Source organism: Trematosphaeria pertusa (genome assembly GCF_010094035.1).
Source record: "Trematosphaeria pertusa strain CBS 122368 unplaced genomic scaffold BU26scaffold_10, whole genome shotgun sequence".
NCBI classification, from domain to species: Eukaryota; Fungi; Ascomycota; class Dothideomycetes; order Pleosporales; family Trematosphaeriaceae; genus Trematosphaeria; species Trematosphaeria pertusa.
Genome location: NW_022987221.1, coordinates 724,999 through 739,115, shown reverse-complemented (window position 1 = coordinate 739,115; position 14,117 = coordinate 724,999). Strand labels below are relative to the sequence as shown.

At 57.2% G+C, this 14,117-nt stretch overlaps 8 protein-coding genes across 8 annotated transcripts; 5 read left to right on the top strand and 3 right to left on the bottom strand.

Moving 5' to 3' along the window:
* The first annotated feature begins 43 nt into the window (after positions 1–43).
* BU26DRAFT_521108 (uncharacterized protein) lies at positions 44–2,422 on the top strand. Its single transcript, XM_033829454.1, has 6 exons — positions 44–449; positions 499–694; positions 749–1,248; positions 1,305–1,632; positions 1,683–1,870; positions 1,928–2,422. The coding sequence occupies exons 1-6, from the start codon at positions 230–232 to the stop codon at positions 2,146–2,148; spliced, it is 1,653 nt and encodes a 550-aa protein (XP_033681668.1). The 5' UTR covers positions 44–229; the 3' UTR covers positions 2,149–2,422.
* Positions 1,953–2,850, top strand: BU26DRAFT_50874 (uncharacterized protein). Its single transcript, XM_033827108.1, has one exon. It carries the CDS (start codon positions 2,175–2,177, stop codon positions 2,682–2,684), a length of 510 nt encoding a protein of 169 aa, XP_033681667.1. The 5' UTR covers positions 1,953–2,174; the 3' UTR covers positions 2,685–2,850.
* BU26DRAFT_50933 (uncharacterized protein) lies at positions 2,736–3,766 on the top strand. The gene has a single exon (XM_033827140.1). The coding sequence runs from the start codon at positions 3,016–3,018 to the stop codon at positions 3,571–3,573; it is 558 nt and encodes a 185-aa protein (XP_033681666.1). The 5' UTR covers positions 2,736–3,015; the 3' UTR covers positions 3,574–3,766.
* A 193-nt stretch (positions 3,767–3,959) lies between these two features.
* On the top strand, positions 3,960–7,388 carry BU26DRAFT_567013 (Pkinase-domain-containing protein; the record flags this gene model as incomplete). Its single annotated transcript, XM_033833603.1, has 3 exons — positions 3,960–5,435; positions 5,487–5,781; positions 5,833–7,388. The coding sequence occupies 3 exons, from the start codon at positions 3,960–3,962 to the stop codon at positions 7,386–7,388; spliced, it is 3,327 nt and encodes a 1,108-aa protein (XP_033681665.1).
* A 586-nt stretch (positions 7,389–7,974) lies between these two features.
* Positions 7,975–9,417, bottom strand: BU26DRAFT_460580 (uncharacterized protein). Its single transcript, XM_033825037.1, has 4 exons — positions 9,268–9,417; positions 9,144–9,198; positions 8,564–8,975; positions 7,975–8,428 (listed from the first exon to the last, which is right to left on the bottom strand). Exons 1-4 carry the CDS (start codon positions 9,279–9,281, stop codon positions 8,328–8,330), a joined length of 582 nt encoding a protein of 193 aa, XP_033681664.1. The 5' UTR covers positions 9,282–9,417; the 3' UTR covers positions 7,975–8,327.
* A 550-nt stretch (positions 9,418–9,967) lies between these two features.
* BU26DRAFT_50855 (uncharacterized protein) lies at positions 9,968–11,384 on the bottom strand. The gene is made up of 3 exons (XM_033827091.1): positions 11,128–11,384; positions 10,635–11,076; positions 9,968–10,587 (listed from the first exon to the last, which is right to left on the bottom strand). Exons 1-3 carry the CDS (start codon positions 11,208–11,210, stop codon positions 10,087–10,089), a joined length of 1,026 nt encoding a protein of 341 aa, XP_033681663.1. The 5' UTR covers positions 11,211–11,384; the 3' UTR covers positions 9,968–10,086.
* On the bottom strand, positions 11,385–12,097 carry BU26DRAFT_50854 (uncharacterized protein). Its single transcript, XM_033827090.1, has one exon. It carries the CDS (start codon positions 12,057–12,059, stop codon positions 11,559–11,561), a length of 501 nt encoding a protein of 166 aa, XP_033681662.1. The 5' UTR covers positions 12,060–12,097; the 3' UTR covers positions 11,385–11,558.
* A 113-nt stretch (positions 12,098–12,210) lies between these two features.
* Positions 12,211–14,041, top strand: BU26DRAFT_552631 (uncharacterized protein). Its single transcript, XM_033832160.1, has 4 exons — positions 12,211–12,446; positions 12,498–12,543; positions 12,594–12,642; positions 12,692–14,041. Exons 1-4 carry the CDS (start codon positions 12,437–12,439, stop codon positions 13,832–13,834), a joined length of 1,248 nt encoding a protein of 415 aa, XP_033681661.1. The 5' UTR covers positions 12,211–12,436; the 3' UTR covers positions 13,835–14,041.
* The last annotated feature ends 76 nt before the right edge of the window (positions 14,042–14,117 follow it).

Below are 14,117 nucleotides of genomic sequence, written 5' to 3'. Positions count from 1 at the left end.
TATGCGCGTCGCACCAAATTGGAGCACGCCTAAAACGCGCAGCGTAAGCAGCGGGGTTGCTTCCGTGCATTCGCCGACGCTGTACAGCTCATATACTCTCGCTCCATCTCCTGTGCGTTGTTTCATGCAGTCACTACGCCTTTTCGCGCCACTGCGAAGCTCATTCAAGCTCCATACCCGCGTCCATCCAAACTTACAAAGGGCAGCATTCACTACAACCATCAGAGCCATGGCGCAAGAATTCAAGCTCAAGGGAGTCTCATCCCTGAACATGAAGAATGGCGAGAAGCAGGAGGTCGAAGTTGAGGGCGTAGAGGGCGGAAAGGTGCTCTTGTGCAAGGTCCAGGACAAGGTTCATGCCATGTCAGCAAACTGCACTCACTATGGAGCGCCTCTGAAGATGGGCGTTCTTACCCCGGATGGACGATTGACTTGCCCATGGCACGGCGGTGAGTATTCCATGCTTCCATTGATGTTACTTGAGCTAATCTGAACCAGCTTGTTTCAATGTCTCCACCGGAGATGTCGAAGACGCACCGGCGCCTGATCCGCTCACCAAGTACGAGGTATTCGAGAAGAACGGCGCCGTCTACGTCAAGACCGATGAGGACACCCTGAGGATGAACAGGCGACCGTTGAACATCAAGTGTTCGGCTTCGACCCTGAGCAACGAGAGCGTTCTCGTTATTGGCGGGTAAGCTGGCTTTTCTCTCCTCAGTTGTAGCCAATTGCTGATGGGATCGTTTAGTGGCTCCGGAACGTTCGGCGCAATCGAGGGACTTCGCGGTGGAGGATACAAGGGACACATAACCGTGCTCTCAAAAGAAGGATACCGACCGATCGACCGCACGAAGCTGTCCAAGGCCCTGTTAGCTGACCTATCGAAGCTCGCGTGGCGACAGCCAGAGTTCTACAAGGATGCTTCGATTGACATTATCGACGACGAAGTGAAGAGCGTTGACTTCGCGGGCAAGAACGTATCGACAAAGTCCGGCAAGACGTACGACTACACCCAATTGGTCCTGGCGACGGGCGGAACCCCGAGATGGCTGCCGCTGGAAGGTTTGAAAGGAGACCTGGGCAACGTATTCACGCTACGATCCATTCCAGACGTACAGAATATCCTCAAGGCTGTCGGTGATAACGGGAAGAAGATTGTCGTCATTGGGAGCTCTTTCATTGGTATGGAGGTCGGCAACTGCTTGGCGAGCATGAAGAATGATGTAACCATTATTGGCATGGAGTCGGGTAGGGTTTCCTGCTTCTTTTACTTGGTCGTTTTGCCCATGCTGACCTCTTTCTAGCTCCCATGGAGCGTGTTATGGGAAGCAAAGTCGGACAGATCTTCCAAGGATTGCTCGAGAAGAACGGTGTGAAGTTCAAGATGGGTGCCAGCGTCGACAAGGCCACACCTTCAAAGAGCGACTCATCTAAAGTGGGAGCTGTGCATCTCAAGGACGGTACTGCGCTAGAAGCCGATCTCGTCATCGAAGGCGTCGGTGTTGCGCCTGCAACAGAGTACCTGAAGGATAACCCAAGCGTACAGCTGGCGAAGGACGGTTCGCTGAACACGAATGAGTCATTCGAGGTCAAGGGCTTGACCGATGTGTTCGCAATTGGCGACATTGCGACGTCAGTCAAAGAGAGATGCGCTTTCCTCGAAGGGAGCTAACACCGAGCAGGTACCCATACCACGGCCCTGGGGGTAACGGATCGCCCATTAGAATCGAACATTGGAACGTCGCACAGAACGCCGGCCGCTCGGTCGCACACTCGATCAACAACCCGGGCTCGAAACCCAAGCCCTTCATTCCCGTCTTCTGGTCAGCCCTAGGTTCGCAGCTGCGGTACTGCGGCAACACTGTGGGTGGTAAGACGTTTTGCTCCACCGCCATATCAATCTACTGAAGCTAATAATGCCCAACAGGCTATGATGACGTAGTCATCACAGGTGATACGTCGAAGCCGTCGTTTGTCGCATACTATACTCAAGGCGAGGAGGTGGTTGCTGTGGCTTCTATGATGAAGGATCCTTATATGACGCAGAGCGCCGAGCTGATGAGGAGGGGCAAGATGCCCAAGAAGAGCGAGCTGCAAAAAGGCGTGGATATCATGGAGGTTGGCGTGCCGTCGGATATCAAGATCTGAGAGGATATGAGTCTTACGCGTGGATAATGGAAAGGATAGCAGGTCCGGAGAAAAGGATGCCGTCTGGAGTAGAAAGGGGCATTGTCCAGAGGAACCACTTCTTCCGAATGACGTCAAAGAGGGAATGTGATGTCTGCCTATCCATGACCTCCCTGAACTCACCATGTGCGAGCAGAGAACAGAGCCTAAAGGCCTCCAGTGTGCACCCGGGCGCCAGCACAAGTCATGTCTTGCAGCAATTAGAGCCGAGTCGCACCAGGTCAGCGACGAGGGTGTCTACCGCCCCAAGCGCCCGATTAATTTCTGACAAAGCGTTCGCCCAGCGGCAGCGCCGATGGCCTAAAAAAGAAAATTGTAGAATTTTGCCTAGCTTCACGTCCAAGTTCACGAGGTCCCGACACAAGCCAGCGTATCCCGTCCTGCCGCAAAAGGGCCGCTCGGAATGCTCTGCAGCAAATGCGCTGCGAGTCATTCCGACGCAGACGCTGATTGGTGGGTTTGGCGAGCGGGCTCGGAAATGTAGCCGTAAGCTCTAGTGTGTCCCTTGCAGACGGCGAGCCGTTGCTCCAGCGCGAGCGCGTTGTTGATGTTCTCGCGATAGGGATCCAAGGGAGGAAAGGGCAGGGAAAGGGCGTGTTGATTGGGCTCTGGGCTCCCGAGGAAGAGACAGTTGGCGACGAGGTTTTGTTGTTGTTGTTGATGGTGGCCATGAGAACGCGTCCTGCTTTTCGACCAAGCGTGAATAGGGGGCGGTTGTTGGCAGTGCTTCAGCTCGAGCCCTGCAAGACGGTGCGGTTGAGGTGGTCTTTCTACCTGCCAGCCCACGAGGGCATCGGTCCAGCGGGGATGTGATTGGTACGTATTGGCATGGCGGAAAGGCTTCGCGCTGCTCCTGGCGTCGCCGAAGGACAGATATGGGGCGGTCGCGATGCTCGAGACACGATGGATGATGTCGAGACGGCAACGCTTTGTGTGCGGCGGCGCGGCGCATGGCATAAAGGGCAATTTGCGCGGTGCATGGTTTTGAAACAGCTACGCCGGCACCCCTGCCGGTCCCAAAGGGGAGAGGTGTGCAGATGGTGCCGCCGCGCGCAGTGGCTGCCCTGCGACGAGAAGCAGCAGCAGCAGCCGCCCAGCGCTGTCGTCCCGGCGCCCAAGGACGCGGTTTGCAAGTGCGCAATCGCTCGAGACTGCTGGGAGGGCCCGGCTGCAGCGCGGCGAGCGAGCATTATTATCTCCTGTGCGCGTTGTTGTGCCTCGAGCGTCTGTAATGCCGACCTGTGTTTCCCCTTTTGCTGCCACAATCTCGCTAGGAAGGCACCTCAGCCGCTCCTGCCCTCGGTGCTCCCTCTCCACTCACGTCAAGACCTCCAGGCCAGTCCAATCCACCGTCCGCGCGACCTTCGAGTCGACGGCAACCGTTGAGCTAGGCGGCCGCCCCAGAGCAGGTCAGACAGCACACCGCCGCCGCCTGAAGCCCGGCACGCTCGCTATCATCCGCCGCCGCAGCGCGCATGTGAAGGGCTCACCAGGGCAACCACCACCACCACCGCGCCCATCGTCATCCAGCTGTCGCCGCTCCGTCGCAATTGCATCATCGCCCCAGCTCGCCGCTGAGCACCCCGCCAGCCCTTCGACCTCGCGCCGCGCCTGGATGCGTCTGTCCTGCGGTAGCGAGCACCTCACCTCCCCGCGACGACCCACCCGCCGTGCCTGAGAGAACTGCCCTGCGCAAGTCCGGCTCGCCCGCCTGTGTGACTGCAGGCGCTCCCACACCACCGCCCGTCCTCCGCGAGCGCAGAGGATAGAGGATGTCGTCGGCCGCCGTGCAGCAGAGCGGCCCAGCGATATCGAACCGAGCATACCCGCAGTCCCAGTCGCCGCATGCACAGCAGTACTATCAACAGCAATCGCCCGCGGCAGCCTCACCCAGCTCCTCGCGCAAGCCCGCACGCCGTCCCAGCAATGGCGCGTCGCCCAACACGCCAACCACTCCGCACACTCACCATTCCCCAGCCGCATCTGGCAACTCGACCCTGAACACTCCCCGCGCGCAGCCTCTCCCCCCGTCGACGCAGTCATCCCCAGCGATGGCCCCTGCTGCCATCGCGACCACCAGCGCTCCTATGCCTCCCCCGCGCACGTCTTCGCACCGCAACCAGCCCTCCACCGCTACAGCAGGAAACAACAGCCCGGCGACCCCGCGGGCACCGCAAGATAGCGCCAATGCTGCTGCGAACGCAGCCCAGTCCCGCAGAAAAGGAAAGGACAGCCCGCGTCACCAGGGCAGCGCCAGCAGGTCAAAGCACTCTCCCGGACAGCCCTCCCACAGCCGTTCCGCATCCGCCGTCGGCCAGCCTCCGACGGGCACAAACTTGCCCCGCGAAGAGAGTACCGTGATCAACAGGATCGTAGTAGCAGACCCGCAGGAAGATATTGCCCGCGAACAGGCGCGGCAGGCAGAAGCAGTGCCCGCAGCATCCGGGGCGGACATCACACCGATAACGGGCCTCGGCCTCGTTGGCAGCGAGGGCGTCGACGATGGCGGCCGCGGCGGCGCACAGAGACGGCAGGACCACTCCAGGTCAGAAGGCTCCACGAAACGGTCTCGCTTTGGCAACTACATCCTAGGACAGACACTCGGCGAGGGCGAGTTTGGTAAAGTGAAGATGGGCTGGAAAAAAGACAGCTCGGTTGAGGTGGCTATCAAACTCATAAGAAGGGAGACTCTAGGCGGAAACCAGAACCGCCTGGCGAAGATCTACCGCGAAATCCAGATCCTGCGAGGTCTCGAACACCCCAACATTGTCAGACTGCACGAGATGGTCGAGACGGAGCGCCACATTGGAATCATATTAGAGTATGCGTCAGGGGGCGAGCTGTTTGACTACATCCTCAACCACAGATATCTGAAGGACGGCGCGGCGCGGAGACTGTTCGCCCAGCTGATCTCCGGTGTGGGCTATCTACACAAGAAGGGCATTGTTCACCGCGACCTCAAATTGGAGAACCTACTGCTTGATCGGAACAGGAACATCATCATTACCGATTTCGGATTCGCAAACACTTTTAATCCGACCGACGAGCTGGGAGAGGAGATTGAGTTCAATCTGGGCAACAAAGACTTTGTGAAAGCTATGGGACTAGAGGCTACCGAGGGCACCCGCCGCGGAGATCTCATGCAGACTAGCTGCGGCAGCCCGTGTTATGCTGCTCCTGAGCTTGTTGTCAGCGATTCACTGTATACTGGCCGAAAAGTTGACGTGTGGAGCTGCGGCGTCATTTTGGTAAGATCCCATCCTTGAGCCCATTCCTGATTTAACTCTGACTTTCGACAGTACGCCATGCTGGCGGGCTACCTACCGTTCGACGATGACCCAGCCAATCCCGAGGGCGACAACATCAACCTCCTGTACAAGTACATCGTCTCTACTCCGCTCACCTTCCCTGAATACGTCACTCCACACGCACGAGACCTGCTGAAGCGCATACTCGTACCCGACCCCAGGAAACGAGCGGATCTGTTCGAGGTCGCTCGGCACAGCTGGCTCAGTGACTACGCACATGTGGTCAGCTTTATCACTTCTAGTACTACCACCTCTGCCGATGTCCAGAAGTCTACAGGCTTTAGTCGTAAGTGTTTACCCATCTTTGTCTTAGACTTCTTGTTAACCGATTTACAAGAAGATGCATTCGACGTCCCACCCGCTCTTGCTCGAAGCGCCTCCGTTCGTGAGCCAGGAAAGGCGCATACCGCAGTGTCTCCTGTGCACGGCGGACTCACACAGAAACGCGAGCAGATCAACCAACAGCAATCCGAAAAGTCCAAGAAGGACCGCGACAATAAACGCCGGACCGTTCAGGTCGAATACGTGGCACCTCAATCGCAGACAGTCCGCGGCGAGGCATCACCTCCAACGGCTACTGCCGGGACGTCAAAGTCACGGGTCAAGGAGCCAGGACCGACAGAGGTCCCTCCCACGGATGGGTACAATGCCCGACCAGGTCGTCCTACGGCTGTCAATGCAATGGCGCCTCCTTCGAGGCCTGGGCGAGAACCGCAGAGGTCCGTTTCCGATTACACAGCGTTTGGCACGATCCCTGCTACCTCCACCAACCGTCCTTCGACTGGTGGAACGCTGGGTCCACGATTGCCGTCCAGGGGAAATTCTTACAGCCAGCCTTCTACAGCGACCGTTGCTCAGACGAATGTCGAAGGGCGCTTCTCGCAACCCAAGGGCAAGCAATATCATATCTCTGCACCGATGGCTCAAGCTGAGTCTGGTATGGGCGAGCCGAGCATCGGGCAACCGAGCACACAGCGCATGCAGTCCATTCAAGCCGAGTCGCAGGGTACGAAGGGCCACAGGCGCTCGAACACGGTTAGTGAGACCCTAGGCAGGGTGACGTCGATGTTCTCGAGCCGTCAACCGTCCTATTCGCAAGACCCCAAAGAATCGTCGACCTCCCAAAACTCGACCTACCAGCACGAGAAGAAGGCGCAGAAGTCCTACCCACCCACATCTATGCCTGGACCCATTGCTAATGATGACGGTCGGCGACAGAGTAACGAATCCAGTCGACGGACCTCGTTCGGCTTTTCGAGAAAGACGACAGATCAGTCTGGCAACTCAGGCAAGTCTTCGAGAAGATTTTCGCTTTTGCCTTCGTCGCTTTCGAAGACGTTCTCTTCGAGCCATAGAGAAAGTATGCCGGCGACTTCGCATTCGGATCGCCGGGGCTCGGCGGCTACAAGCCGCCAACGAGCCGGATCCCGTCCTGGCATGGCCTTCGGACGCGGAGCGGAATCCCGGTCTCCTAGTCAGAGCACCACGGGAAGCAACGTTCCGGGCTTTTACGACGGCCAGCACGAGAGTAGCTCGCGAATACGGCCTGGACCTTCCTCAGCACCGGCGAACCAGACACAGTTCGATTACGCGCCGCCGATTGGAGATGAAAAGTTCCCTGGACCTAAGGAACCGCATCCATCGATGCAGAACCGACCGTATCGCCATCACACGAACGACTCAGAAGCCAGCGAGCCCGTCGTGCCTGTTCAAAGTCACCGTGCGCCGCACGAGTCTCATGAGTCGCATCGGAAGGGCGTGCTGCAGAAGTCAAGGAAGTTCGCAGACGCATATGAAGAATCCGGCGGGAACAAAGGGTCGAGCGGGAGTTCGAAGAGGGTCATGGATTTCTTCAGGAGGATGGGCAGACAGCGGGGTCGAGAAGAACGGTGACGAATGAGCTGAGGAAGAAGTATTTCTTGGCAGCATAGTTTGTCTATAGCACGTCCGAGACAGACGCGCGAAGAAAAGAGGCAGGCATATTGTTATCTAGATCGTGCGAGCGTCCGGGCTTGATTCGTCCTCGCCCGGCTGCTGCGCGTAGGCCGCCGTATTCGAGGAGGGCCCGTGTCAGAATAGCAAGAGCAAGGAGAGAAGAGAAGAGTTCCTCAATTCGTACCAAGCGATCGAGTAGGGTAATATTGCATCAGCAAGGAGTTCCTCAAGTCTGTGTGGCGTTATAAGCTCTGGTTTTGTTCTTTTAGCGAGGAGAATAGTGTGTGCGTGTGTGCTGTGGAGCCCTTTTAATTTTTATTTCTCTTCTCTCTCTTCTTCGGAGGGCGTGTATACCGCCTGAGGGGATTCTTGGGGCTCGATGGAGAGAATGGGATAGGATGCGATGGATTGGTAGGATAGTGTAGCGAGAGTACGTACATTAGTGATCCTAGACCGGGGAGGAGGCGAGCGGGAGAATGTGAAGGGATGTTGAAAGGGGAACTCAACTCGACCCGACCGTGCCTGTGTATATCAAGCGTGATGAAGGGATCTGAATTTCAGTGAATGCGGTCTAGCTTTAATGGTCGGCTGCTTTGCCATCCATCCCCATGAATGAAAAAGTCGTAACTTCGCTTCATGCCGGGGTGGATATATGATGTGGAATGCTCGTTTTGATATTCATGTTGGAGGTATCCCGGATGAGATTACCACCTGTTGACCTAGCTCGGCCTGTTCCTCCTAGAAAGGGTATCGCATGCCCATATATATGCTTCTCGAAATGTCATCCTCGCCGCCGCATGCATGTATGTATATACAGCGAATTGCTTTACCATCCATCCTGCCCTTTGTTGCCTTCGAGCGCTCACGAGGTAGGAGTAGGATTGCGAAGGGTTGGGCTTAAGACGGTGGCAGCTCGCCGCCTTCCTTCCCCTTGCCCTTCGTCGGCTGCGCATCCGCGCCGCCGCTCGAGTTGAGGTAGCTAAGGTAGCAGTTCCAGCCTATTGCACATTAGCCGCGATCTCTCAATCCTTCAACGTTCTCTCCCTCAACGGATAGCATGCCTCCCAGACAGCCCCGTGCCACATCCATTCAAGCAAAACGGAGAAACGAAATAGAAAGGTAGATAGACTCACCAAGCGCCACGAAATTCACAACCAGCACCCGATGCTCCAACGGCACATACTTAAAATTGACGCCCTGCACCCACGGCCACAGCAGAAAGTTATTCACCATGCCGGGCACATACGCCTTGCTCAGGCGCTCGCGGGGGCTGGCGCCCTCGAGGTACGCCATGGTGCTGAGGAAGATGCCCATGTTGACGGGCGCGAAGACGAACTGGTCGCAGGCGACGCGCGCGGCGATGGTGCCGTTCTTGCTAGAGAGATTGACGCGCTTGACGAGGAAGGCGTACCATTTTGTCGCCGCGGGGCCGAAGACGGCGCCGCCGTAGGCGGCCATGCGGCCTGTGCGGGCGAGGTTGTGCGAGGAGAGACCGCGCTTTTCGACGCCTTGTTGCGCCATTACGTCGCCGGTTGCGAAGAGTACCTGTTGCTCTTATTATTAGCCCTCTCATTCTCTCTGTTCTGGTGGACTTGATATGCCCCAATTGTGCTTGCACCAGCTCGTGTGCCGAGCCCGTTCCTTCGAGCCCACGCAGTCGACATGCAATCAATCGGAGTCGAGGGAAAACGGTTATGGAGAGGAACCTCATACCGCAGTAGTAATACTCTGCGTCAACAACGGCGCGCTCTTCAGCTTCGCTTGATACCTATATTCCTCTCAATTAGCTTCGTCCAACCTTAACCGCACAACCCCTCCAGCCCGGCTTCTCACTCACCACCGTAACACCATGTTTGCAATTGACCTCAGGCAGACCAATTCCTTAATCTTCGGATCCGAGGAATTCGATATAGTGGCGTGGAAAGGGAGTCGCTGTGGGGAAGAGGAAGCAAAAGTAAAGCTTCCACTCGGAGTGGGCCAAGCGATGATGTAGTTAGCTGTGAGACCCTGGCAGGCGCGTAGGAGCTTGGACCCACTTCGCGCATGACAGGACCGGCATCGTTGACAGCTAGCGGGGAGCTATTTTTACGCTTATCAGGAGTGTCCCAATTGTCGTCGTCATAATCGTCGTTTGAGGGGAGACGGAGGCTTGGATTTGTCTTTGGGCTGATATAAGCAGCAACAGTTTGATACATCACGATCACAGCAGTTAATCTGCACATGAATAGAAAGCAAATCCCATTCCAAGTGGTTGATTTGGTTGACCCTCATCAATCTAATGCTCCCCGCAGCCAGCAGAGTCCTGACGCATCAGACAGAAAGACTCTCAGGTCGGGGTATATAGTTTGTGACAAAAGACGCCAACTGGCAAAGCGTAAAGAAAAGACTGTCAGTCGGAGATACAAAGGCCGTCATTAGACATCGAAATTGTTTGAAGTAGTACGTGGTATAATCCAGTCTTCCAGGAGCTCGACCAGTTCCAGCTCCGGCCCACTTCCTGTTCCTGACTGTTCCCTCCAAGAAAAGCCTTCCATGCTCCAGACGCCTGTTTTGCTCCGGTCGTGGCCGGACCAGAGCTATGCACGCAGAACGCAATCCAACAATTCCTGTTGGTGTTTTTAGAAGTAAAGGGACGAAAAGAGAAGCAAAGAACTGTTTAGTCGATCTCCATCCGTGTGGTGGGGGTCGGTCCGCTGAGAGACGGCATCTCGTTGCTGTAGCCCGTCTTATCGTCGCCTTGCCTCACGCTCTTGCTGTTGACGTGCGGCTTCAGACCCTTGTTGAAGTTGTGAGTGCACATGCATGCAGTAACAATCGTGACCAGCAGTAGCAGAATTGTCAGGACAGCGAAGCTGGTCAACGACTTCCGGGCCGGCTTGTAGTCTTCGAGGCGCTGTGCGTCCGCGGCGTACATGCGTACGAGCTTGAACAAGAAGTAGGCGAGGGCAATGAAGTAGACAATTATGACGAGAATCATGCCGGGAACGGACTCTCGGCGGACCCAGAAGGCGGCCAGGAAGAGGAGGACGAAGGTGATGACGAGCGCCGCCGCCGTAAGCGCAAGCTCGACTGTGGACGTGTTCTCGACGACAACTAGGAACTGGACTGTGAAGGCAAGGAAGAAGAAAAAGTCGAACTTGAGGAGTGCGATATAAATCTGGTGCGGTCAGCAGTGATCTCGATTGGATTCTGTAACCGGCTTACCTGATATGTCAGATACCTCCTCTTCATCCGCAGATCGGCGCTGATATGCTTGTAGATGGTCCAGGCAAATTCGTCGTACAGCTTCCATGCAATGAAGGCGAAGATGACAGTTGCAACGGCCATCAGAATGGGCTCGGCAATCAATTCCGGTCGAAGCTCCCTCCACAGGGGGCCTTCAATAAATCGTCCAGAAGCCAAACCTTTGACGGCATCGTCAATTTGGTCGAACTGAATGGCGGCATAGATAAGAATGCCAATATTGTAGAGGACAAGGCCAATGACCTGAATAGTGTTCTTCTGTTGCAGGGCGTCATAGACGAGGATGAGCTGGTAGATGTAGCCAAACATGAAGACGGCCAGATATGTTGGAATGGTCCGGGTCTCATTGTGGTGTTCGGGGATGTTGTCGCGCAGGCTGGTTTGGAACTTTGCAAAGACATATCTGCGTAATTATGGTCAGTCTGGGGTCTCTTAGAGCAGCCGGATAACGTACGCCTCCAGGCCTATAGCGACGACGGCCTGCACAATGGCCGTCAACATGAAGGCCCATGTCCACTTGGTATTTGGGATATACATCCTTTTCGATCGTCGAACGGGCGGTGGGAGCTGGGTGGGGAATCCCTCGCGGTGGTGGTAGCCTCCGGGCTGGGCGTCGTAAGGCTGCTGGGTGTAGGAAGAGGACGGGAAGGCGTAAGGCTGGTAGTTGCGGTCCAGAGGTTGGCCTCCGAGGAGGGATGCTCGCGCCTCGTGGTGAGAAATTTTGGCAGAATGGTCAGCCGCGAGCGGCGGCTGAAGTGGGTGGGTTAAGTGGTTCAACGGTGCGTGCCTGTGTTCAGACGGGCAGCGAGTGTGCGACTGCTGGCGGTGCGTGGTTGCGGCGGTTGGGGAGGGTTGGAAGCACAGCTGAGACCGGTGTGAAGCACTTCAGTGCGCTGCTGCGGTGCGTTGGCGGTGCAGCGAATCGACGGCGGGCGCGGCGGGCGGCGTGCTGGGACGCTGAAACGGACGGGTCGTCCTGTTCTGTGTGCAGGCGTTATGCTCGGGGGCTCGCGCGACTCTGAAACCTCGACGGTTGACGACTTGGCTGTGCGGAGAGCGGGCTGGCAGCCGAAACAGGGAGGATGCAGCGACCGACGGCGGCAGGGAAAGCAATCCAATAATACGTCGTGTGCGGCGGGTGGCGAGCGAGCGGCGGGAGTGAAGAGCAGCGGACGAGTGTGTCGAGATGATATCTATGGAAACGGTGGTGGAGGGTAGCGCTGATGGGGGATGGAACTGGGCAGCGCCGGCGTGTGGAGACGGCGGGCTGAGGGTGCGCAGGGCGCTACGCGGGGGACCCAGGCGCTTGAGGATATGATATGAACTGTGTACTAGGTACTGGGAACGATAGCCGATGCGCAGAGCGAGGGGAATCGCAGACAACATCCAAAGCGCAAGGGACGCTGCGCTTTTCACCACCCGCGGTGAAAGGAGGAATGCCTCACGCGGCCCGCTTGGCGGGCTCCACTTCGGGCATGGCGCGCGCACAGCCGCACGAACAAGCCCGCCTCAGCTGCTCCGCCCTCGCAAAGACACCGCCAGCCGTTGTTGCTGAGCGGCTTGATCCGTGGCGTCTCCGCTGATTGGCGCGCTCGCGGCCCTCTGGCGTGGCGTCCGTAATTTTGGCTTCTCTCGATTCCGAGTTTCCCTTCCCGCCCTGTGGCGCAGCTCTGATCGCGTCTCTCTGGAGGTCGCAGGTGGAGTGCTTCGACATCGTTCCGCTCACCGAGTGTCGCAGCTCGTGAACCTGCCGCCATCACCCCATGACGTCTGGTACCGCACCCCTGCTCCGCCCTTCCAGGTCACATGCTGATGTCTGTATAGCGGAGCTCGTCCTGCAGAAGGCCGCCGACGACGGCTCGCTCGACCCGTATGCCCCTCCACCCGTCTCCGTCATCGTTTGTTGACTGTCAATTGCAGGGCAGAATGGCCTAAGACGCTCCAGTACATCTTAGATCGCCTTGATGAGGTCAGCGCACCCCCCAAATAGCTCGATTCGAAACGCTGACCTTGCGCAGATAATCAACGATTTCCCCAGGCCTCCTCTGACTTCGGACTCCTCGTCAACCTCAAACACTCCCCCCCGCCAGCAAGCGACGCTTTCAAGTCAGGGCTCACAAACCGGCGATAAGGAAAATGCGGCGCCCAATACCTCTCCACGACCGCCCGTCCCAGCCTTCGAGTCCGCCTCAGACGGTAGCTTCCCGCAAGAGACCATAAACTTCTACATGTCAATACGGACGGCACTCTCTAAGAACTTCGGGAAGAATGCCCCACACACCATCCAGAGGTTAGCGGAGCTCATCCTAGAGCCGAAGAAGAGATATCGATTCCTCCCACCATACCTTCGAGCGCTCGACCGCGTCGTCTCCGTGTCCTCGCCGAACACCCTCTTCCCCCTTCCTCAAGCAGTCCTTCCTACCGCCACCGGCCTCCTCAATGGCACCACTTCAGCCTCCTCACCGCAGTCAGCCCTCGGCTCCGACGAATCGCTCGGCGGCGCCTTGCTCACACCCATACCGTGGTTGCAAAACCGGGGCCAGAACGAACTCATATCTGAGAGCACAGAGATGGTTGAAGGCCCAAATGGCGCTGGGAGGATCGAGACAGTAAGCGTGGGTATGCTCAATGGAAACGGTGCGCCGCCGCCTCCGCCGACCTCGGCCGTGAGCAACATAGCCCAAATAGCATCGTCGCATCCAGACGGCGAGACGCTTCCTTCAACCGGCCCAGTCACACAAGGCGAGATTTTGCGCCAGGAGCAAGAAGCCGGCATTGTCCTGAACAACCCGCACTCTCTCACCTCGAACCCTAACCGGTCCACTGTTGGTGAAGTGGAAGGCGGAGGCACAGTCATCGAAACCGTCGAAGGCGAAGAAGAAGTGCCCCACGCCCGCGGCCCCGAAATGATCGGCATGGAAGACACCGGTCCTCAGAAGGCAAGCGCAACTCTCGACATCGAGGGCGCGGTCGGCCGACCCAGCATTGAGCGCACGAGTAAGAGCCCACAACCGCCGACCGCCCAAGCACCTGCTAAAGAGGATGAGGAGATGAAGGATGGTGAGGGCGATGCCGACGAGAAGGCCGATAGAAAGAAGAAAGCAGATGAGGAAGGGGCAAAGCAGGAGCAAGATGAGGACAACATGCAGACCGATGACTAGTGGTCGCGCAATCTGCGCGTGCTCAGGAACGTTGTGACCAATAGGAGGTTTACCTGGCGGAGGACGCCGAGAAGTCCGCCACGGCTGGACTGACTTGATACTCCAGAGCCCGATCCGTGTCGCTCTCCTAGTCTTGAGCGTTGTTGGGTATGAGGTATTTTGGGACTGGCGTGCACCCGGACATGGCTGGCGCGGGATATGGGCAGGCGTTGGGAGCTTAGAAATGGGAAGTCGCGTATTCTTCCCAAATGTACTCAGGTAGATAGGAATACAAGGGATGTTT

Bases quoted from the DNA above. Each gene is read 5' to 3' on its own strand.
- BU26DRAFT_50874 (XM_033827108.1), top strand. From the start codon at position 2,175: ATGGAAAGGATAGCAGGTCCGGAGAAAAGGATGCCGTCTGGAGTAGAA.
- BU26DRAFT_460580 (XM_033825037.1), bottom strand. The intron at 8,976-9,143 runs GTATGAGGTTCC...TAAGAGCAACAG, and splicing joins CGCAGAGTATTACTACTGCG to GTACTCTTCGCAACCGGCGA. The intron at 8,429-8,563 runs GTGAGTCTATCT...AATGTGCAATAG, and splicing joins TGTGAATTTCGTGGCGCTTG to GCTGGAACTGCTACCTTAGC.
- BU26DRAFT_50854 (XM_033827090.1), bottom strand. From the start codon at position 12,059: ATGTTGTCTGCGATTCCCCTCGCTCTGCGCATCGGCTATCGTTCCCAG.
- BU26DRAFT_552631 (XM_033832160.1), top strand. The intron at 12,544-12,593 runs GTATGCCCCTCC...TGTCAATTGCAG, and splicing joins GACGACGGCTCGCTCGACCC to GGCAGAATGGCCTAAGACGC. The intron at 12,643-12,691 runs GTCAGCGCACCC...GACCTTGCGCAG, and splicing joins TCTTAGATCGCCTTGATGAG to ATAATCAACGATTTCCCCAG.
- BU26DRAFT_50933 (XM_033827140.1), top strand. From the start codon at position 3,016: ATGGCGGAAAGGCTTCGCGCTGCTCCTGGCGTCGCCGAAGGACAGATA.
- BU26DRAFT_50855 (XM_033827091.1), bottom strand. From the start codon at position 11,210: ATGTATATCCCAAATACCAAGTGGACATGGGCCTTCATGTTGACGGCC. The intron at 11,077-11,127 runs GTACGTTATCCG...ATAATTACGCAG, and splicing joins GTCGCTATAGGCCTGGAGGC to ATATGTCTTTGCAAAGTTCC. The intron at 10,588-10,634 runs GTAAGCCGGTTA...TGACCGCACCAG, and splicing joins GGAGGTATCTGACATATCAG to ATTTATATCGCACTCCTCAA.
- BU26DRAFT_521108 (XM_033829454.1), top strand. From the start codon at position 230: ATGGCGCAAGAATTCAAGCTCAAGGGAGTCTCATCCCTGAACATGAAG. The intron at 695-748 runs GTAAGCTGGCTT...GGGATCGTTTAG, and splicing joins AGCGTTCTCGTTATTGGCGG to TGGCTCCGGAACGTTCGGCG. The intron at 1,871-1,927 runs GTAAGACGTTTT...AATGCCCAACAG, and splicing joins CTGCGGCAACACTGTGGGTG to GCTATGATGACGTAGTCATC.